The sequence below is a fragment of the Rhyacophila brunnea genome, unplaced genomic scaffold, assembly GCF_057557595.1.
Source record: "Rhyacophila brunnea isolate RB1 unplaced genomic scaffold, BYU_Rbru_1.0 scaffold_3, whole genome shotgun sequence".
NCBI lineage: Eukaryota > Metazoa > Arthropoda > Insecta > Trichoptera > Rhyacophilidae > Rhyacophila > Rhyacophila brunnea.
The window spans coordinates 34,717,213-34,741,992 of NW_028232965.1; the positions used below are offsets into that span (position 1 = coordinate 34,717,213).

The 24,780-nt window shown below is 31.3% G+C and overlaps 1 protein-coding gene across 1 annotated transcript; it reads right to left on the reverse strand.

Annotated features, from left to right (window-relative positions):
• Positions 1–3,339: 3,339 nt before the first annotated feature.
• Abcd3 (ATP binding cassette subfamily D member Pmp70) lies at positions 3,340–24,201 on the reverse strand. Its single transcript, XM_085951997.1, has 15 exons — positions 24,003–24,201; positions 18,693–18,950; positions 18,021–18,090; positions 17,644–17,741; positions 15,004–15,184; positions 14,085–14,154; positions 11,565–11,659; positions 11,310–11,427; positions 9,608–9,702; positions 9,140–9,350; positions 8,320–8,449; positions 7,090–7,264; positions 4,971–5,144; positions 4,774–4,878; positions 3,340–3,616 (listed from the first exon to the last, which is right to left on the reverse strand). Exons 1-15 carry the CDS (start codon positions 24,110–24,112, stop codon positions 3,482–3,484), a joined length of 2,025 nt encoding a protein of 674 aa, XP_085808123.1. The 5' UTR covers positions 24,113–24,201; the 3' UTR covers positions 3,340–3,481.
• Between the last annotated feature and the right edge of the window lie 579 nt (positions 24,202–24,780).

Here is a 24,780-nt window from a genome sequence, read left to right on the forward strand (position 1 = left end):
ATATAGCTTAGCGTGGATAAAAATAATTTAATATAATAATGTAAAAATATATCCAATTAACAAATAAATAATTTCATTAAATATTGAATAAACAAAGATGGGGAAGATACAGATAGGTTGACACAGTTAATGTAATCATATTAAAAAAGAGACATTTCACCTAAATATCACATAAAAATGGCAAGACTATTTATTATGAGGATTATACACCTTCTCTGGTTGGCTACACAGAACATAGATAAAAAAATCGAACGAGTAAAGGTGCTCAAGTATCGCCATATTAACTGAATTTTGATACGAAGCAAAACAATATTTATTGGCAACGAGTTAAAATTTATCAAAAACATGTATAAAACACAATGATTTAGTTTCTTATTAACATGATAATAATTGAGTAAATTGCACATTTTCGGCTGCATACACAGTGTAGTGAATCAGCAAAGAAAATGCCAGTCATTTGATTCAAATAATAATTATACACCATAGTATATATCTGTGAGCGGAAGGAAAAGAGTGACAAGTCTCAAAAATCGAAAAATGAGTTAAATATGCCAAATAAATTATAATACATAAATAAGATTCACAAATGAGCAAAGGGATGAATCAAATCAAAACCTCTGAATTACGAAATTCCACACAAAAAAAGTTCCCATAGAAAAGTGTCCTTTTGGCTCTCCTCAAAAGTAGCGATTCTAGACTTAATGCCTTCTTCCTTTTGCACACAGATATAGGCGGTTGCAACTTGCTGTCAACCAAAGAATGAAAAGTGAAATTTGTGACTTTATGGGAGTGAATTTCTGTTTTGATATTTTATACTTTTCTTGATGGTTATTGAAATTGACTGAATCAATAGTTACAATTCGCTTGAACACGTCCTTATACGATGGTTTTAATTTATTTTTCTATTGATTATTACATGATTGTAACTTTTATAAAAGCACTCAATTATTTTATACACGATTGCTGTATTTTACTTAATGATAACATAGATAAATGGAAAATGATGTATTATACACGTGACTGCCGAATTATTGATCACCAGTAAAATCTTTGCCCAACAAAAAATAGTATACATGTATTGTATGTATAAATTGACAAACAATTCAACACGGTTAAGCAAAATGTTATTATATAGCTGATATATAATGTAAATAATTTTTTATTATAAAATCGGTCTGCAGTGACTTAATATATTATTATGAATATTGTTAAGCGCAAACCAAATTGAGGTGCATGTCGCTTACTGTCACGGGCCGTCGCTACGGGAAAAAAGTGTGGAATGTCGTTGTTCTTGGTGTTTAAAATGTTATCAGACTGATGCTCCCATCCCGTAGCACATTTTGAACCTTTAAACGAACATTGTTAGTTGGCAAAATCTGCCGAAATCACTAAAACAACAATGAGGTCACCTCACGTTGAACTGCACTGCATCGGCACCTGCATGACGTTTTGAACGTTTTTATTATATTCCACATGCCTACACTTTTCGAATGACACCTTTAAACGAACATTGTTAGTTGGCAAAATCTGCCGAAATCACTAAAACAACAATGAGGTCACCTCACGTTGAACTGCACTGCATCGGCAACTGCATGACGTTTTGAACGTTTTTATTATATTCCACATGCCTACACTTTTCGAATGACATGTCAAAATCACGTTTTTTTTGTTTTTAGTGGTTGGGACTATGTATTTTCTATAAAAATATTGTCTATATCTGTGGTCTGCAGTTTGGGTTCTGTTCAAAATATTATCTATGGATGTCATGTCGGTCATTTTAACGTACACGTAGAAACTGTTAAAATTTATTGAAATTAGCATGAATAATATTAATAATTCAAATTATTAATACATTATAATGCAAGTAGTTACATCTAAATAATACATTATAGTTGGCACTCTTCATCATGACAGAAGGCGACATGCACCTTAATTTGGTTCGCACTTAAGTGTATTGATTTATAATTGTGATACAAAATAATATTAATTTTCTACATAATTAACGAAATGGAACCACAATAAAGGTTGTTGCCAGGCATTTTTCAATAATTGGGATGTAGCAAAAATGTTGCATAAAAAGGCTGTAGTCATTTATATACATACAATCAAATCAACACATTAAAATAGTATTTCAAGTTGGAATAAGTATAATTACTTTGCAAGTGAATTTATATACGCTATACCACTATACCATTATACAATTCCTATAAATAATATTAGATGTAATCCAACACCTTTTTTACATATTAAATTATAACTTTAATGGAAAAATATCATTAGTTTTCCCATCAAAGAATAGTATGTATCTATTATACTATAAAATACATAACAATCACCGATTTAATGTTTTTTATAAATTAATATAACATTATTATAATTCTATTCCCAGTAGTTTGTTCCAGTTTTCATAAAGATTATTATTTTAGTATCATATATATAATACTTTTATTACTATACATAACATTAACCATTCCAAACTTTAACTTACATTAGAGCAATGTAATATTTTGTTGTTTAAATATTTTCATGAAATGAAACAATTTAGTGAAATTGTAGATGCAAAATTTTATGATTAATAATCCAAATAAATTAATAATGCTAAGGACCACTAGAGAAATGGAATCGGTCCAGATTCTCAAATATTTTTTATACAACGGGTTTCCACCATAAATTGACAGAAGCAACATTCGAGCGTTTAGTAAATAATGAAAGTATTACTAAAATATATTACCTATCTTTAATTATGTATCGAATGAATTATTTATTCGGGAGCTGCCAACTTGCCACCACTGTGTTGTGCGATACTGTCATAAACATTCATACGGAATGTAATTTATTATTATTAAAAAAAGATGGTAATTTACCAAACATGATTATTGTAGGTATAATTTTAGCTTTACATAAAAAATTAACATTTAAAAATGATATTTTTTCATAAATAATGAGAATACTTGTTCAAACTATACATATACAAAATAATATCACCTAATGCATATTCAATGTAAGTACAGAGTGACATCAATAATTATTTTATCTGACGTAATTGAGATTTTAAAACATAACAAAATATTTAAAGCATCAGTTGGAATTGAAAATGACGTCTTCATACAATGACAAGTTTTCAATAAAAATTATTTAATTATCCCTTTGCTGTCTCAATGTAATTGATTATTAATTAATTTAATAATATACTACCTACACACAATGACAGTTTTAACATAGAAAGATGCTGTCAAAATATGTATGTACTACTGGAAATTACGGCTTTTCAAAATGAAATATTAATAAAACTGTAAATAATTGAAGCATTCAAATGGTCAAAGAATAATCAGAAAATAATTTCTTATGCACAATAGTATCTGTACAAACATATAAAGCCTCATTTAATTATACACAATATATAATTTGTTTCCTAAAGAAGTTATCGTTAAAATTAATTAACAGGATAAGGAATATCATTTCTCACAAATAATTCTACAAATCATGAACCGAATTCTTCAGTGTCACCAGAAATAGGACCGAATTTAAAATACCCTCTACCGTCCATTTTCAGGAAGAAATCATGATGGGTCCACAGAGATTTTCTGTGTGATACGGTGAAAAGTGAAATTCCAACCTGAAAAAAAAAGAAATTTCACATACCTACAGTATACATAAATGATAATGGAGTGTGTTTTGTCCCCGTCCCCGTACGACATGGGAGGTCACCTAACAGACTTTTTTATGAGGACTCGTTATAAAAAAGGGTTTGAAATATACAGAGCCCACATTCAGTTTTGTTTTTCCCGCACTTTAGTGATTGATATAAAACAACATTGTCTGTAAACTATTTCATACCAATTGACCCAACTCCTCATTTGCTGCATCGGCCTAATACAAAAAGGCCGGTCAATGAACGGTCTCAATTATCTTACAGTGTCAAAAACTGTCTATCCATCAAAACTATGCGAATTTAGCTAAAAGTTTATCCTATTTGGTAAACTAATGTGTGATTCATATTTAGAGGATGGATATGGATAACATTACAAACTCTTATACCTTGGATCCATATACACATATTAATGATAAAACAATGGATAATAATTATGTTTCTGTATTTCATTCAGCCTATGGGGTGTGAACCTTAGGCATAAAGCCCATTGACGCAGCGAGTGCGGCACTCGCGCAAAATTTCTACAAGTGGCGCGTAAATCATCAAAAATACAACGTAATCAAATACGCCAGCGCCCACTGGACTTCACGATGCCTTGCGCCCCGCGTGCCGCATGAGTCACCGTTTTTCGCTTCTCGGCGATACGATTTAATGAAAATACAAAGAAGTCCATTCATTGAACACGGCTACCAAAATTACGCTGCTTGAGGCCTTGTCGATCGACGGGCGAAAAGCAATTATTTAATTACAGAGAAGTCATTGTTTAATTTTATTGCGTGTTCAGTTTATCGCTGGTTGAATAATGTCGTCGTAAATATTAATGACAAGACCCGAAATAATATAATATTTTTATTGCTTTGTTATGAGAGACACTGTAAAAACTAATTATTTTGTGCTGCTTGGGCCGCTTATTACATAGGTGAAGGGTAATGCGCGGGAAGAGACGTGTGATTATGGTTATGAATAAACACTGCATTCGCCGACTTCGCCCGCTCGACGCGTTCTATGAGCGCTATCGCTTAGATTCATTTATCAATATCGTAAACTCTACCTCCATGCTATGGTGGGCATAAAAAGTAAAAACAATCATGTAGTTTAGTTATATTCAATAAAAACTATACCTCCTTGCAATACTGATACATTGAACCCTCAACGTCAACTGAAACAGCGCTCGTGCACTCATCCAAAATGGCAAACTGCGGCGCATGGTAAAAGAGGCGACCCATCTAAAAACAAAAACAGATGTGATTAATTTTATTAATTCTAATTACTCTGTATGTACAGAACGATATAGTATCATGATAAATATGTCACAAACCGCTATCCTCTGTTTCTCTCCGCCAGATAAAACATCCAACCAATCGGCGATCGCGTCCCAACCGCCTTCTCTGGTCAGAAGGTAAGACAGTTGAACCAACTCTAAGAATTTAACTAATTCTTTATCACTTCTGCCACGGCGTTTCATTTCGTCATGTGTATGTGGGTATATAACCTGAAATAATAAAAAGATGATTATTATAATAAGCTCTATTTATAGATATACCAACATAGATTTTCTGGTGTTCAAGTTTGGAACTAAAGCCTCAATTATATTGGGCTTGTTTACTATTTAGTTGGTTGCATATTAACTCGTGGCTACTCGCACACTTATTTTGCTATTACACATTCAGTTGAAGACTGGGTTACCTTTCTCGCTACTTGTTCGATACTTTACTCTCTGGTTAATGAAATCACTGTGTGTAATATATCCAGCTAGATAAATCTTTGTGTTAATAGTTGCTAAAATATCGACTGAAGTAGTTTACCAAGTTTTTGTCTATAAACATTCATTAAACTTTTCATTTTGGACAAAGTAAATAAACGTATACGGTTAGACGCTTATATGCACGGTGAAGATATATTACCATGAACAGGAATCATAAGTTTAGTATTGTATAAAACTACATACAGATTCCGTCTATGGATGTTCTCTTAGTGCCCATACGCACTTGCGGCAGGCCGCCTATCGTTTTTTGTATGCAAAGTGCGATATGCGGCAGGCCGCTGCGGTTAGCCGGCATACAAAAAACGATAGGTGCGTATGGGCACTTAGTGTAGTACAAATTTAAATATCTTTCACTAAAAGATTGACAATCGATTCATAAAATTATTACGACTCATAACGAACAAAGCAGTAACTCACTTTTGGTCATTTTTCAGGAGAGCAAAATGAAAGTTTGAAAAATTCTCATATCGAAATGCAAAGAAGAAAATATCTGGTAATAGGGTTAAAAGATGTAGTTAGTGCTGGTACTGGTCAAGTATATTAATGGTTTATCTCTGTAAAAAAGCCAGAAGTATACTTTTTATGAGTTACGACTTGTCATAAAACAGCATATTTCCAAAGAATAATATTGTAACTCATATTACAACTTTTTTCGTGAGATAATTTAATATAAAAAAATATTTTTCATGGAATATTGTTGTAACTTAACTTTAAAACCCCCGCAGCATATGAATACATACAGAAAACTACTCTATTTTTGTTCTGGCCACTGCAATTATCAGAATAAAATACAAGCGATACACCGATGACTTGCGAACATTTTCATCAGAATATAGTTGTAATTCATTATACAACTATTTCACATGAATGCTGAATGCATAAAATGGAGTAATTCAAGTTACAGTAAAACCCCGTTAATAAGAACACAGATAATTCGAAATTCGCGCTAATTCGAAATTTTCGCGAAAAAAAAGTCCCTTGAACATTATTTTCATATAAAACAATTCCTTTAATTCGAATTTATTTCAGAGTCCTGGCATATAAAAATATTCAATAAACCGTAAAAAAGTACACTACTTCATGAGTCATTGAAAACAACAGTCAAAGACAGACTTTTCCTAAAACATCCAAAATGACTTATTTTATGAAGGTAATAAAAATAATCCTGACATTTTTTATGTCCCAATTTGATAGGCACATCTATGATAGGAAACAAAATAATAGTAAATTCATTGACATGTTTTCTTTTTCAAGTACATGCGGAACGTTTTTTCCCATCCCACAAGACTCCATTACAAAAGAAATTGACGTGCGAACAGGTCGCTATCCCTCTCCGAATGGCAACGCGGCCGAAATTTCGTTCCACAGTGTTAAAAATTATTTGCCGTTTCACTTATGTACGCTCTTAACAAGGTTTTACTGTACTATTTTCTTACAGGTTGAAATACAAAAAAATAATAATTACAACCTTTTTCGAGTTCATATCTCTGCAACTGGTGTACATAGAGATACAACGTTAATACAGGCAGAAAGAGTATTTTTTTCTTAGTATGCGTTATGTCGTAACTCAAAACAGCCAAAAAGTTAGTTACTGCTTTGTTCGTTGGGGGTGTCGATATGATAAATTAGATTCCATTAATTTTAGGACTTATTAAATACCAATGACTTATACCTGGTCCCGCAACGTGCCAAGAGTCATGTAAGGGCGTTGAGGAATGTAGAAAAGTTTTCCTCGAGGAGGTTTGGTCAAAGTTCCGCCAAACATTGGCCACAGTTCCCCGAGGATTCTGAACAGACTTGACTTGCCGCATCCATTTGGACCACACACCAACACATTCATTCCGGATCTGAAAAAAGATGCAATTCAACTTGTAAGTCAATGTAAGCTTGTGTGAATTTTTAATTTATATCACGTCTTAGTAATTGAGGATGAAACATTTGACTGTCGTAGATATATGAATATTGTGAATGGCTTGGTAAATATTAACATAACTTTGGTAGGTATCTTTCAAATTGATTTAAGTTTAATATTTTTTCATCTGTCATGTATTTGCGACCTGGGTTTTGCTTTTTGTTATTTTCAGGCAAAATATGCACACTCACTAATGGCAAATGCACAACTGACACAGAATACATTATTATTAAGTTAAGTGGGCAAGTTACACGCGCGTTAACATCATTTTACTTGCTACTTCAATTATAATTTGTCAATTTATGGCTACGGCCGTATGTTGTAGCTTAACCACTGGGGAATGCCAAAAGAAATGGCGTATTTCAAAAAAACACTACCTTATTCTTAGGTCAATAATTATTATAAAGCAATCATTATTCGTAGGATGTTTATCACACTTGAATAGTCAAAGACATAGCTTATAATTAGTATCTTTAGAATTATCTTCAAATGTGTTAATCTTGCCCATTTTTTGAATAATAAAATGCCTAATTCTTGTCAAATTTGGGATCACAGAGATTATCAATATAATTTTTTATCGTAAATATTTCACTATAATAATGTCGATATAAATTATAGTGATGGTTTTATAAATGCGTTTAAAAATTAATAAACGTAAAAAATCCTAACACCACTGCACATTTATGTATTGAAATATGACTATATTCTAAAACATTAGAGCGAGAGGTTTAAAAGAATACTATTTTATGTAATAAAAATACTTTATGCAGTCATCAAATGTTTAAAATAAATATAAAGGATAATAAGGCTTCAAAATTATATAAATAGATTATCTACAACGTTTAAGGTATGTCCAGGATCATGCTTTGAAAATAGAATAAAGCTCCATTTTGACTCACGCTGAGCATGTCCGCCCTTAACTATTATCAGTCAATAATTAAAATTTATGTTTCAAATTTGATTTTAGAATACTGCAGTGCAAATACATACCTGACTTCAAACGACAGATCACTCACAAGTACGTCTCCATTTGGAGTGACCAGCGGTACTTTCTCAAACTTTATTATATGATCCTGGAATATAATTTTACCCGAGTTGGGCTTAAGTGGAACAATGTCTCCTAAAAGATAAATAAATTATTATGAGACAAAACAAAATAACTAGCAACATCCATTATCCATCGGAATGAAATTTTTAACTACATAAACTGTAATATACAATATATGGATTCAGTCAATTGACACAATATTATAAACTATGAATAGTAGAATCATGATAAACAAATATAGTGTATTCTTTGTAGCGATTACACTCATCTGTCAATCATATCATTATGATAGTATGGCTTATTGGTTGTCTCTGGTTTTTAGCAACGGTATTATGTAGTTTTATTTCCAGACTAAATAAATATGACTGAACATATAAAATAAAACTATTTATAAAAACATCCAATCTACTTCACTTTGATTAATTTACTTTTGCTCTTCAAATTAATATCTACCTCCTGATTAATATGTCAATGTGACAGGTTACCGAAACAATATATAAATTTTATTTTGGTCAATGAATTGACACTTTCATGTTTTGTGGGATTTTAGAATTTTGGTGTATAGTGACATTCATATTCTGGCCGATATATCATCGCGGCTACCCGGAGAACTAAAACTACATTTCCCCCTGCTTACTACAATCCCATCTTCATTTCACGTACATACTTTGACCCTACACTCGCACACAACACATTCTGTTCTGACGTGTTTGACAGAATATAGAAGTCACAACATAGTTTATAAGTAGAAGTTATTCATACCATTTGTAAGACTCTCCCCATTAGAAAGGGAATTTGTTCCGTTAAGCATGGTTCTTTGATAGTTTCCATTATTTAAATCCTTCAATACGTCCATTAATTCGGTTACCCGTGAAGTGAATCCGGCCAATTTTGTCAATTCCCTTCCAGCTAACACGAGGCGGCCAATGGCTTCAGCCAATTTTACCAGCATACGGCCATACGTGTAATAATGCTGTAAAGGAAATAAATAAAATTAATATATTTTTTTTTAATATAAAAGATAATACATACATCATTCTTTGATCTAAAAACCGGTTTTAGTCTCTTGAATGGCTTGGTTGTACGATGTAGAGCCATATAATTATATTTTTTGCAATGAATAAATAAAACTGGTCAAAATTACTTTCAAATACCACAACTAAATCAGATATTACGCCAAATAAAATGGTAATCATAGAATCGCAAAAATACCAATAGAATAATACTTACTCCAAACCGATTTCCGTTATCACCAGTCAAGAGTTTGTGGTCCTTTACAAAGAATGGGATCGACACCGCATAGAAACCAACAACAGTTGCTATGTCTGAAAATCACATTTATAAATATTTTTTAGTTAGTTATGTCAAATGTGAAATGCAAAAAATAATTGGGTAATTTATTATTTAATTTTCTTGTAATGTGTGATCGATTTGTGAAAAATAACATAACTAAATAACAACCCATTTTGATCACAGCTCAGATAAACTAACCAATGACACTGAGCTGTGAAAACTATTAAATCTTTTCATACTGAAGATAATTGATAAAAATTTATCAAAGTATGTATTGAAACAACAAATCTAAATTTCAATAATAAATACTCTTTTTAAATTACTTACAACATTTTAAAATGGTTGAATAATTGGTAAGTATAGAATAAATTACTATTACTAGGTATATTGGCAGCAAATAATTGATTATAAATAAAATGAAAATGATGGACTGCTGTTGATTTGCATTCGATACTCATTTACACATTGTCAGTTCTGATTTTATATGGTTGTTCATTTAAATAAATATGGTTCATTGTATAAAAACTTTGTAGCTTATAGTAATACAAGATTTTTTTTGTGGTGGCTCTGGGAATCTCAGAGCAAGTGTGAAACTAGTGACAGATGAACCTGCTATGATTAATGACTTAGCAAATCTAATCTTTTTTTTCCGGGGTCACATTCATATTATTGTAATAATATAAAGGTTCCATCAACATCTTTGGGCTTCAACATTTTTGTACAGCTTTCGGGTTTTATAAACCAATTATTCATGATTAGGGAGCGGATTTATATGCAAAAAAAACATGATTATATGCATGCACGTATGCACTTAAAATCATTAAAATATGCACTAAAACCATAGAAATATGCAGTTAAAAATTACATTTTTTATGGAAAATATTGTAAATATCCACTTCACCCAATATTAGTGATAAAAAATCGAATAACAAATTAATAACTTTAATCAATATCAATAACAAAAAACTCAAATAATCAATATAAAGTTAATCAATTACAATTTTCAAGATAGTTTGTTCTACAAATAATTCAATATAAAATGCAATGTAAACTATACACAACTTTCAAAAACAAAAACGACACATTTAAACTATTCCTGAATACTATTTACTGTTTTTTTGTCCGAAAAAAAGAAAAAAATATTTTTTTCAATATTGTGCTGATATTAAAATTTTCCACATATCTGTCAGCATTTTGTTTATATGCGGAAAACAAGCTCTCAACGTCGACAGAGGTGATTGGGAAAAATTTAAATAAAGGTGTACAAGTTGACTTTTTCCGATAAATCCACAGCTTGGGGATGCCATTAAAAATGCAAGTGCATCTAAACTATCTACCTACCTAATTTAGTTATATTTCAATAAAATAATTAAAAAAAACTAAAGTTATAATTAATGCAAAAGCCCTAAAATATGCATTTATTTATGAAATATGCACCAACGTCTCAAATATGCATTTATATGCAAAATAAAATTTTATTTTTGGATTCTGCGTCTCTCAAAACGGATTTCTGTGCAACTCTTATAGCTGTGCATACACCCTAACAAAACATGCACTAGCATATAAATCCGGTCCCTATTCATGATATAAGTTTGGACAGTTAGAGTTAAGAAGTTAGTTATTCAAGAATATTACTTACACTTTGCTACAACATTATCAATAACGCCCATTAACACTCTAAACTCCAAAAATTTCCTCAGATGGTTAGTCAATTTGTTGAAGCTGGCCAGGAGTGTGAGTTTTTCTCTATTATTACCCTGAATAAATAATATTTACATTGAAACAAAATAAAAATAAAATATAAGTTGTCAAAAAATAAAATATCACATAGGTACAAATCACACAAAAAATACTAAATCAAATTAATAGGTACAAAATTATGATATAATATTACCTGATAAAATGCTATCTCTTCAGAGTTTGTTATGAGTCTTGAGTTAATATACCTAAATTCTCCTTCTAATTTTTGTTCAGTTACTGTCATTCTAGCTGTAAAGATATGGAATAAATTATTAAAATCATTATATCTATTAACAAATATTTATTTTTTCAAATAATTTTACTGGCTTAAACTGCGACCCACTGACATATTAGACCGCCTCTGATTGAGGATCTGTTATTCAGACTCTTTTTCCAATTTTATTAAAGAAATTTTACTACAGTTTCCCATTCTTTTCAATAGACGGGCACGTTTCAGTTCTCCGTCACTCTGAAAGATATTTCCAAGTCGCAGCTGTACTTTATGTCAATAATATTTGGAGTATTGCATCGCTATGTGTATAGTGTCCTTTTGAACAATGCATGCAGAGATGGGAATCATTTCTCCCCATGAGAACATCAAATCTTTTACCCATAGTGTGGCCTGTTCTTAGCTCCAATATCAGTGTGCAGGTGCAGTGTGAACACAATTTTTGTTAAGATGCGACTTGACAAGCCAAGGCACCAAGCACGGTGAAGGTAGAATTGACTTATTTTATAGAAGATTGATTTCAGAATTTCAACAATAAATTTCAATGCAGGAATTTAAGAGAAAAAATGGACTTGACTATTATATACAGTAAAATCTTGTTAATTCGATTGCCCACGATGGCTTAGCGGTTACCGTTTCGGTTTATAATGTCGAGGGTCCTGGGTTTTACAAAAAAAACATGTTTTTCAATTTGTGTTTGTACCCAGAGTATGGATCAAATAGGTTGAGTAAAAAAAATATCAGCTATTGATACAGCCTCAATTCTGTGGAGGTCCATATTATTATGATCTTAGGATGGAACATGATATATAAAAAAAAAATCGAAATTAAAATGACCAACAAGAAAAAAATTAGTCATTTAACATTATGAACAGGAAAAAAACCAATAATGAATGAATGACAGGTTTCATCAACTGTAAGCTTTATTCATTGGGATTTATTAGTGTTCTCTTGGTCAACAACAATTTTGAATAGCTAATTTTTATTAAAAGGTTGATGTTTTTATGAAAATTATTATACAAAAAATTGGTGAAAAAACCAATTACAGCAATGTGTTACGAGGGTGGGTCAATAATTCCTTAGAAAAAAGCATTAAAACAGTTTTTATTTTTGTATTTTTTTTTTATTTCTCAACATAATCTCCTTGGAGCTCAATACACTTGGTTAGACGTTTCTCAATTTTTTTTAAGCCGACAGAAAAATAAGTTTTCGGAAGGTCCTCAAAATAAGCATTTGTCCGATCGATGACTTCTTCATTTGAAAAAAAACGTTGTCCACTTAGCCATTTTTTAAGTTTGGGAAAAGGAAAAAGTCACTGGGGGCTAAATCTGGCGAATACGGTGGGTGGTCGACCAATTCGAACTTCAATTCTTCAATTTTAGCCATTGATCGTAAACATGTGTGAACACGGGCATTGTCCTGATGAAAGAGGATTTTTTTCCTGTTTAAATGAGGCCGTTTTTCTTCAATTTTGTTTTTTAGCTGGTCCAATAAAGATGCATAATAATCCCCTGTTATTGTTTTTCCTTTTTCCAAATAGTCAACGAAAATAATTACACGTGCATCCCAAAATACAGTAGCCATAACCTTACCAGCTGATTTTACGGTTTTCGCCTTCTTTGGACATGGTTCGCCTTTCGCAATCCACTGCTTTGACTGTTCTTTCGTCTCGGGAGTATAGTGGTGTATCCATGTTTCATCTACAGTCACAAAGCGACGAAAAAATTCATCCGGATTGCGTTGCACGAGCGACAACAGGGCTTTAGAGGCCACCACCCTATTGCGTTTATTGTCGACTGTGAGCAAACGCGGCACCCATCTTGCAGAAATTTTTTTCATGCCCAATTTGTCATGTAAAATAGAAATGACGCTACCTTTTGAGATCCCTGTAACCTCAATTATCTCACTCAACTTTAATCTTCGGTCACTTAACACCATATCGTGGATTTTATTGATCATTTCTGGTGTAGTCACCTCTACAGGACGTCCTGAGCGTGGTTCATCCTTTGTTGATGTACGACCACGTTTAAATTCATTTAACCAGTTATAAATAGTTGCAAGTGAAGGAGCAGATATGCCGTGAACTAAATCCAACTCATTTTTTATTTCCTTTGCTGTTAACCCTTTTATATTAAAATGTTTAATAACAGCTCTAAACTCAATTTTCTCCATTTTCCATTTTTCCATTTTTCACATTTTTTTAAATGTACGAGAAACACACAACAACCCGACCAATCTGATTGAAACTTCGCAGCATACTGAATCGGTAGTGCCGCTGCATGAAAACAAACCGCTTACAGTACTAGTCGCGCCACCTGTCGGCTTTTCTAAGGACTTATTGACCCACCCTCGTAATTCATTTGACATAATAATATTACGTCAGAGACCAAATTGCTAAATAAAAGACACTCAATATATATATTTTTTAATGTTGTGTTGACTTACCAGTCGGTTTACGTAGGTTTGTTAGGAAGATGCCCGAGAATAGAAGGTAGCCTAACATATATCCAGGAGTCTGCAAAATATATAAATTGTATTAATATTAAATTCAGCAGACTTCTGACATATAAAAAAAAAAATACTCTCACAATCTGGATGTAGGATTTCAAAAGATATTTTTATGAGAATCGGTGGTCAGTTATTTGGCAATACCATATTGTGTGAAGTGGAGTGAGGAAAGTATGATTATTACGAACATCCAAATCTTGGATCAAACAAGACGACGAAGAAGATTAGTAAATTTCACCCAGCCAGAGGGATACAGTAGTAAATCGTGTACATAAATTCTGGGCATAAACATAATAATTATTGTAGGCATACAATACCAAAATTAATGTCTGTAAAAATATACTTCCACTGAATGATTAATATTTAGATTATAATAATGCATTTATTATTATTTTTCACATTTAAAAAAACACACAATAGACTGCTTAATTTATTCCTACAGCAAAGTGCGGTTCAAAATAACCAAACGAATAATCTATTCCGGAGGGTCAAAGGCCAAACGCGGCAAAGCCCAAAGTACTTTTCATTTTGCATTAACAGGGCTGTAGTGAAGGGTATATTGTGTTGAATATATATTCTAGGATATATTTTATAGATGCACTATTATTATGTGATAGTTTATCTAAAATTATAATTACGTAAAATTATATTTTACCTGATTATATAATAATAAAATTATTCATAATACCCATTTGAATAATGTTTGATTATGTCAAAAAAATGATTTCGAAATACGTTGTTCAGTTATAAATAGATAAAGAGGACTACAAGGTTAACATGTTGAATAGCATTATAGAATTTCACAACTTTCTAAAAAAATCATATAATATTATGTAGTATTATAATAATATTTTACCTCTCCTCCAAGATTAACTGTCAATCTATAAACATATATGCCTATGTCGAGAATCGGTTTTGAAACATTACTATAAAGATCAGTAACAGTTTCACAGAATTTCTCAATATCTGTAGTGAGCAACTGGTCAGCATTCGAAATTCTATTGTCTAAATTTGACATTTGGTAGTACGTAAATCCTCTGCAAAAAATATTTATATGTATTATTATCATCGCACGCACATGTATAGAGATAAGAAATTATTTCTCAAATGTGCCGAGTCACCGATGCTCGGTTTTCATTTGTAGTAATCTTGATAAAGCGGTGTGACCGCATCATCCATTGCTAGGTCATCTTATAGATTAACTCGTGATATTTTTTAATGAGTTTTACGATAATACATAAGTACTAAGCAAAGTAATGAATATACTGCTCTCTAAATTATGGGGATTTCATATTATATTCACAATGAGAATTACTTTCTTTCAACTTCAGCCTATATATGCACGTTTATAGAAGTACTGAAATTTTATTTGTACATTATTTATGAATGTTATCCGACATGCAATTAATTTTGCAATGACTGAATAGATAAGTGATCCCCACGATGGCTGCGCGGCTTTAGCGTCAGCCTATAGCGTCGTGGGTCCCAGGTTAGAATCCTGGGTCTGACAAGTACACATATCGTCATTGAAACTATTGTTTTTCAATTTGTGTATGAGTCAGAGTATGGACCTAATAATAGGTTGAGCAAGTGGCTGACATCCATTTCTCGTAAAAACAAAAATCTGTTAATACAAATCTCCACTCTCTGGAGGCCCATATGGTCTTGTTAGGAATGGACATGGTCGAAAAAAAAAAGATTTCATCTTTATCAGTTATTTAAAAATGTTCATCGTCATAATAATTTGTTGGAACCAATTAGTATGTTGATATAAATAGATTTTCAAAACTATGTTCATAGTCCAATAGACAGGATGAAAGATTATTCATTATTAAATTTTAAATAGTGTCAATGTTGTTCTGTCTGTAATGAAAAAAATTAAGTATCGTCTAGCAGTGTTTCCCAAATGAATAACCTGCTAGTACCCCTTTTTAGTGGCGTACACCAGTTTTAATGATGAATTCTTTTTATTATGTTTTGAGCAACGAATTGCAAATAATAATTTTTTTTTTCTTGTGTTTATACATCTAAGTAATAAATTATAATATTTACAACAAAACCAAAGTATTCTTGGTGTACAGGTACATACAGGTACTCCTCGAGTTACGACATTTTTACAAGTCATGTAAGGATTTTCTTCTGACATAATTTAAATATTTTGTATGAAGGTCAACATACGACCAACACAACTTACAATTAAAGTCTAGAAACGTAACTTGGCCATAAGTCGAGGAATACTTGTACAAATATTATAATTGAAACTATTAGAAGCAAAGACAACGAAATCCCATTTTACCATTTTTTGGAAAATCATATAAAAACTCCCATAATATATTATCTAACTATGGTAAAATATTATATAATATCTTTAATAATTTGAACACGCAATGATCATAGTTGTTTATTGACTGATTTCATATTTTTATTAAACAATCATTAAATTATCATTAATTTAATAATTCAGATTGGCTGGCTTTGCATTGAACTTATGAACTTAGCAAACCAATATTCCTGGACCTTGTGTCATTTGCAACCGAGCTTATCTTTAAATAAAATTTTCATTTAGATAAGACGCTGCATCAAAGATGGAAAATTGCTAACATGTCCGCTTATGTAATCAAAAGTCCCAGGTTCAAATATTGGGTCTGGCAAATTCATATGTTGATTTTTAATGTGCGTTTGGATCCAGAGCACAGATATTGTAGGTTGAATGAGTGGCTAACAATCATTTCTCGTAAAACATAAATATACGAAGAAACCTCTTCTTGAGGCGGCCAAGATTGGATTGTAGAGCCAATTAAAAAAATAGTTAAAGTTGTGTTTCTTTATTAATTGAATCAGTATTTACATCATAGAACTCCATTATAATGGTTTTGAAACAAAGTTATTTTTGTTAATTCTACTATAATAGAGTTATTTACATTGACAACTTTTTCGGGCTATAAACCCATCTTCGGAACGTTTATAGTCGACCAAACCGAGGATGGGTGTATAGCCTGAAACAGCTGTCAACGTAAATGACTCAATTAAAGTAGCATTTAAAAAATAACTTTATTTAAAAACTTTTTTTCTAAAAATGTGTAGTAATGTGATATAAATATTATTAAACAGTCAAAAATTTCTTTTTAACACTTTAGGACTTTGTTGGATTTGCTTCAATAATTATAGTAGGTACAGTTGGCAATACTGGAAATGACTGATAAGTTATATTATATTTACCAGAAAAATTCAATCGCATACTACTTTAAATCATTCATGCTCCACAGTTTGGGAAACATTAATCGGTATATTATAATACAAATGATTGTAAATACAATAGGGTGACTGGTATTTATTAAGAGTTATAATAAATATTTTCAGTATGTTTACTTGCTACTCATAAGAAATGTTGACATCATCTGGCACTTTTTTTACTACCGATAATTTATTGAAGCACTGGGAGATATGTAAAGAAAAAAATATGATAAATTTGATTAGTGAATCTATTAATACTTACTTGAGATATTGGTTGTATAGATTATGTGTCATATTTGTCCTTAGCCTAAGTTTTAATTCACCTATACTCCATTTCATTACATTATTTACGAGGGAGACCTACAAATAAACATCAAGTATGTAAATTAAAATTAATTAGATTAAATTATTTTGCAAGTTTGCCATGACAATAGTATAATTATCAGAGTAATTAATAAAACAAAAGGCATTGTCATACAGAGAAAAATATTGAAATATGTTCTGTAAATTTAATCTAAATAATTTGCTAAAAATTCTTCAGGTAATTATTTTTATCAATACAATGTTGATTTATATAGGTTAAGATTATCAATAGACAGCATTAATTTAATAATATATGTATAAAGATATAATACTTACAACAGGCATAGCATAGAAGAATCTTAATAGTCTCTGTCTAAATAATGCTTTATCCATAGTGATGATTGCACTGAAAATTCATTTTAAACCTTCATTAATAAAATAAAAACTAATAAAACAGGTTTTTTACCTGGCTGATTAAAAATATGTTTGAAATTTATATAAAAAATAAAGCTGAAGCTATTATGGCTTTGTTGCCTAAACCTTACTTCAGCCAATTTATTATTCTCATAGTAGTTTATTAATTTACTAAACAGGTATTAATGGCCAGTATTGATTTCGTTGCTTGACCCAAAATTGCTGATTATTAGATAAATCATGATGAGTTTATTCACTAAACAGGTATAAACGGGCAGTATTGATTTTGTTGCTCAGTCTAAATGCTGTGGTGCCCTAGATAACATCCTAGACAGATTAATAAATCAATTACCTATATAAGTAAATTGCTTGTTTATCAACATACCTTACCAGATAATGTTGAGTATAAAATTTATTATTACCATGACTTGTCCAGAAACTTGACGGTCAAGTTCAGTCATTGTGAAATTGTGGCATTGAATAATATAAACCGAAAAAGAGAAAGTATGGCACGGTAATGACTAGCAAGTCAGTTAAAATTATGAATACATTGTTTTAAAATTTCATAAACATAACGGCAGTGTAAGTTGGTACCTTTCTACTAATGTTCCATTTTTTATCATCCATAAATCACAAAGTGTCCTCGCTACCAGCGATGCTGCGACGAGCATAAGAAATCCAGTTTCCTTGCACCATAATCCCGGTATCATAATTTTGAGTAAGATCTTTAACTGGGCAAAGAACTTTGCGTCCACTTGGGGTTTAGGACCTTTTGATGATTTTTGCACAATCATGTATTGAATTTGGTCCTCAGGTTTACGCTGCACGGGTTTGCGTCGTTTCGTGCCTCCGCTTCAATAATAAAAAAAAATAAAGAAATGAGTATCTCGACGAAAATAAAATTAGTATAAAAGTGTAGTATATTTATATAGGAGGATATATTGAGGATTTAATTAAATATACTAAAGATAATAATATGATTGATTTAGTACAAGAATGTAGATTTTTTTTGTATAAAATTAGTACATATTATTTTTATTACTATGAAGTGTTTTCATTATATTTTTTTTTAAATCAATGTTTCTTTTAATACTTGGTAGAATGTTACATGTAAAAATTGAATTATTGCTTATAGGTAAATTGGGTGCCTACTTTTTTTAATTTATTGATGTATTTACATATTTTGTAAAAAAATTAGATGAATTATCACTATCTACCTAAGTTTCTATTTCATTGGATTTATTATTGAATATGATATAAAAAGTCAATACTCGAAGAGTTGAATAAAATAAAGGCCCAAAAGCCACGAATGCAAAAGTATGAGGTTTTATTTTAAAAGCAAAATAAATGCCAATACAGTTAAGTAATAAAGGCACGTTGTGTCTAAAAAAAATAATTACAGGAGTAGGCCACAAAGTAAGATTAGACAGGTTCTAGCGGTATGAAATGTTTTCATAAATAATGGCCTGTGTTTGGTGGCAAGACCAAACATTTTATATAAAGTGGCTTCAACAGCAAGTGATATTTTGGCCTTTAGCCCTTTTCTAACTTGTGAATAATGTCAATAGGCTAAATAAAATTCACTGTCTTCACAAGTCACGTTAAAAAATATCTTAATACAGCATAGATAGTGTATAGCACCCGCGGTGCCGGATTGGTAAAATTCTCTTCTCTTAAACTAAGCAAAAAAAAATGCATGTTGTGCTTTTCAATACATATGTTTGATACAATAATTATTCATCATTAAAAAGTGCGTTATTATAATTATGCAATCTATGCACTGTATGTCTCACATGACGGGAGGCGCGAGAGATGGTGATAGACCGAGGGAACTGGCTCGACCTTGTGCTTACTCTATGCTTAAATGCCGGAGCGTAACAGGATGAAGTCAGTGACGTCCCGTGGGGGTAGACATATTGAGCGTCACTTGGGGGCGGCAGTTACTCGAAGGGCGGCAAATCGAGGAGAATCATTTGGTATAATATATATAAATAACTACCTAAACTGAGTATTTAATAATGAAAATATCTTTCCTTTCAAAAATTCAGTTCAGTGGTTGGAAACAAAATGTATTAATTAGCTTAAAAGGTTTAACAGGACTTTAATTTTTTGTTGGGTTCGCAATGTCTAGTTTACTTCCGTTGCCCTTCGACGTCCTTGGTGACCAGAAACGACACGAGCATTGATGATAAAAAATATTGTATAAAAAAATGGGGCGGCATTTTGTCTAGGGACGTCACTGGATGAAGTAATATATTAAAACAAATTAATCATTTTTTTCTAAATAAAAATATATCACCATACTTAATTAGAATTAGTAGGTATATTTTTTTAAACACGTTTTCCTCAAAATAAAAAAAATTGGCGCTTGTATCCTTATTTGTTAAAAATCTCTGATTAAGTAATAAAAAAAAATGGATTTCCATTCGATTCAAAATACATTCTTCAAAAAAGATGGAGTTTGTAATATTTAGCCTCAACACCATCTAACTTGTCTTTAATGTATTACAATACTGACTTTTTTTGACCGAGTGTAAAAATAGTTACCTACTTAATTGGTTAATTTTCCAAATACTTATTTTATATTGGCATAATAATAACAGGTTCTGAGATGTTATGATAGTATTATTATTACGTCTTTGGATATATACATTCAAACAACTTTAACTGGCCCGTAGAGTATAAATAATACAAGTATTATTTCTCAGCTATAAATATATATTACCATAATGTAGAGGAAGAGATATTTCAAAATTGCAGCAAATTTCGAATTAATTTATAAACATTTAAGTACATACTCATGGTAAGAATAGGATACATTATAATAAGTAGATACATATACATTATTAAATCAGTTATTGAACTTTTGAACTTAAAATATTGATATTAAATAGTATTGGAAATATCCACTTTTCAAATCACGTGTAATAAATTAAGATACCAACCTAAAGTAATAAATAATTATTATGAGTATGCAATTTTTCTAATAAAATATCTATGAAAAGATAAAGGTAAAGAAAATATATAGAGTGAAACACACTCATATTCGAAAACCAAGAGGCACAGTAATGTGGCCTAGAAAGATGGGTGTTGGGCATGACAAAGGGCGGCCCTAGGGCAGTGGAACTGGTGCGATCAAACCGGGTGCCAAAGTGAACAAACTTTTTAAAATTCCATTAGAACAAATCATTAAGCTCTTGAACTTATTAAACAAAATAGATGGTACGATATTATTCCCAACGTCTGTGACTTTTGATAACAGTGAACGTAGCTTCAGTTAATTGAAATTCATCAAAACTTATTTACACTTCACTATGTATCAAGAAAGTCTACGTAGGTTGATTCAAAAATAACCAATAAGTCCGAATTTAGAGTGTTGTAAAATTTTCAGATTTCTTCTCAACCGTGCAATTCATGTATATTCAAATTTTATAATATTTAATATATAAAATGTCATTAAAATGTAAAAAAAAGCATGTTTTTTTAGAAATATGAAGAAAATAATTTATTCTAATTTTAAGGTGCTGATCTATTCATGTCTTGGCTGCGATTTTATAGTCAGTAGTTGAGGGTGTGGATATATGCCATTAAATGGGGGGATCTGTAGTTCCGCAGATCGCCGCTAAAACATCTACACCCGTGATATTATATTGACAAGGCTTTAATAATTAATCGTAAATAATCTTTTTTTTAATAAAACGCCAAATATTTTTTTCTATATATTCTTAACCAAAATATTAATTATTTTAACAATCATTATGGGGGTGCAATCTCCACTGCCTGGACAAACTGCTAGGGCAGCCCCTCTGCGTGATGCAGAAGGACCACAAAAGAAGCTAATGGATAAGTAAACGGCAACAGTAAGCGATGAAACAGATATTGCAAAACTGTTGTAATAACAATGGGTCAAATATGCTGTTTGGTGAGTGCATAACTGCCTGATAAACACCATCACACTATAGTAGCCATGAAATAATAAACAGCCACAGGGTCATCCTGACAACGAATAGCTGTGCGATCAAACCCATTTACTGACAATTGCATGCAACTCGAAATAACGTAACTGAGTCGTGCGTGAATATTTAGATTTTGACCATTTCATTAGTTTTGTGATGGCAGCTGAGGATAGTTGACACCGTGTGCAGCCAATTGCCGCAGTCACGCAAATGGATGTATTTCTATATGTAGCATAAGAATTAGAAGATGTGTGCAATTAGTCACATATGGAATTGATGTAAATGTAGATGAATAGACTGCGAAGTGGAAGTAACGGAGGGAGGATTTAATCCAGCAGTATTAATTAAGCCATCTACAGACATAACTGTAGATTTACGAGGTATATTTGCACAAATTTATTGAACGCGTATACACGAACAGGTTCAATTTACGCTTGAATTATGTCATCGAAAAAAGCAGCAGAAAATAGGCTACTGGTTCAGACTTGTGAAGTCCTTGCTACAGATGTCAATTATACACAAGTATACAGTACAGAAATTCAAACATTCTCATGTCTCCTGCACAGTCACAAGACTGGTGAAATGATACTTACTTACGCTCATGTATACTTATGCATAAAATGCGCACATTTCTGCTTGAGTATACTTTCATGGTTGTAGCTGGTTTTATGTAACTCGTAACATCAAATCAAAATGTTAGGTTAGCTTTTTACTGTAAATGTATGAATGTAAAAAATATCGACTACTTTTGAGTAGTCGATATTAATTTATATAAATCTTATAATTTTGATTGTCGCCTACAAGACCATCTTTTTGCAGTGAAAACGTGGAAACTCCCAATCACCACATATTTTCCAAAAGTTTCAATCTGATTTGAATGATCAATAAGTAAGTATCAAAGTGTTATTGAAATTAGCAGAAATAAGTTTGCTGTATGTAATGAATTCATAGATTAAAGTATGATGAATTAACATAACTTTATTCTTGCTTAGATAATAATATTTAATTTATCTTCATAAGCCTCCATGTTTATCTTGTCTTCACAATGAATGATAAGCAGGTGTATATCAAAATAACTATTAATTAGGTACGTACCTATGTGAATACATTTAAAAAGGTTCAGAAAAGTATTGGAGTAGGTACCTACCTATGTACCTATTCAAAGTGTCAGTTTAAGTTACATTACCGGTTACCCTTACCCATAAGTAATTTAATTAATAATTAAACAATGATAAAGAGGTGATAATAAAAATGTAGGTGTCCTTGATGGTTAAAGATTTCTCTTAGTTTGTGTAAATAATACAAAACTATTATTTGAGATAATTAATAACCTAAAAATACTGGAATGATGAATCTGATCCTAAAGAAAAAAAATATAAACAAACTACTTTTTTGTTCAGTCCATTCCGTTATGAAAAATGAATACCTAGATAAATTATTAATGTAGAATAAAAAATCCAATAAGGATGCTATGACGTTTTGAACAGTTGTTCAAGATCGAACACAACTATTGTGGAACAAGCGGGCACAATATGATTAATAATTAATGTGACATAAAGTACCCATATAATTACTAAAAGGTTTTGTGCCGTAAAAAGTAAGCAGAATGCTTTAAAAACTGCCGAGTTGGATTGATAAAGCATAAATTATGGTAACTGATTTAATTAAGACGTTTATTGCTAATTGTGAAATTGAATTAAAATCATGAACATTTTAAACGTGCAGTAGAAAATTCAAGGCTCAATTATTCAATTTTATGATTAGGTTCAAAGTTTAAATACCAAACACTCCTATGCTTATTATTATAACACTATAATAACAAATATTACTATAATAATATCACTTTGGGTCAAAGGATTATTACAAAATTTAAGAAGTCATAGGTACCTAGTAACAAAATACAAAAGTTTTTAAATAAGCACTATTATTATTATGAAAATGCACTTGCCTCTTGTCATAAATTCCCTTTTTTAAGCACCATGCTCCAACTATGGCAGAAATTGCTCCAATTATTTGCAAATTTTTATTTGTCACTAGTTTGCTAAATTGTGGTGCCATTTTTGAAGTTTTTTAATTCTATTGATACATGAGAAAATAACGAGCGACACAACACGACGATTTGCCTCACCACGGAACACTAACACACTGACATTATTTTTACGAACACCAACTCAACCAGTGTTGCCATATTTTGAAAGTGGAATTATAGTACAGAGCCTCCAAAATTATAGTATTTGGGGATAAAATATAGTACGCGTTGTCATCTGTTGAAAATAAAAATTTTCCCAATTTTTCATGGTCGGCTCGTTTTTTTAGAAAAAATATTTCTTCGCGGGCCGCAGGTTCCCGATTTTTCATAGTCGGCTCGTTTTTTTTAGGAAAGATATTTCGTCGCGGGCCGCAGATTTCCAAATTTTCGAAGACCACTCGATTGCGAAATGGCAAATGCAAAATTATAGTACTTTTATATGAAATTATAGTACGATTTTCAAAATTATAGTATTTTGGGCGTACTATACATATTTTATATCGTACATAGTACGCGGACCAAAATTATAGTACAAATACTATAATTATAGTACGGTTGGCAACACTGAACTCAACAAGAGTCGCAAATCGTGTCTGTGGATGACATTAATAAGCTGTTCCGTTTATACGTACTATTGCTTTTCGTCAAATAATATATTTTCCATTGTCCTCCTTGTTTATTATGTTATGCTTGATTA

What these genes read in the sequence shown, in the direction of transcription:
- Abcd3 (XM_085951997.1), bottom strand. Translation starts at nt 24,112, where the DNA reads ATGGCACCACAATTTAGCAAACTAGTGACAAATAAAAATTTGCAAATA. An exon ending in AAGAGATAGCATTTTATCAG is followed by an intron (nt 11,428 to 11,564) that starts GTAATATTATAT and finishes TTATTTATTCAG; the next exon opens with GGTAATAATAGAGAAAAACT. An exon ending in TTGGCACGTTGCGGGACCAG is followed by an intron (nt 5,145 to 7,089) that starts GTATAAGTCATT and finishes TTATTATTTCAG; the next exon opens with GTTATATACCCACATACACA.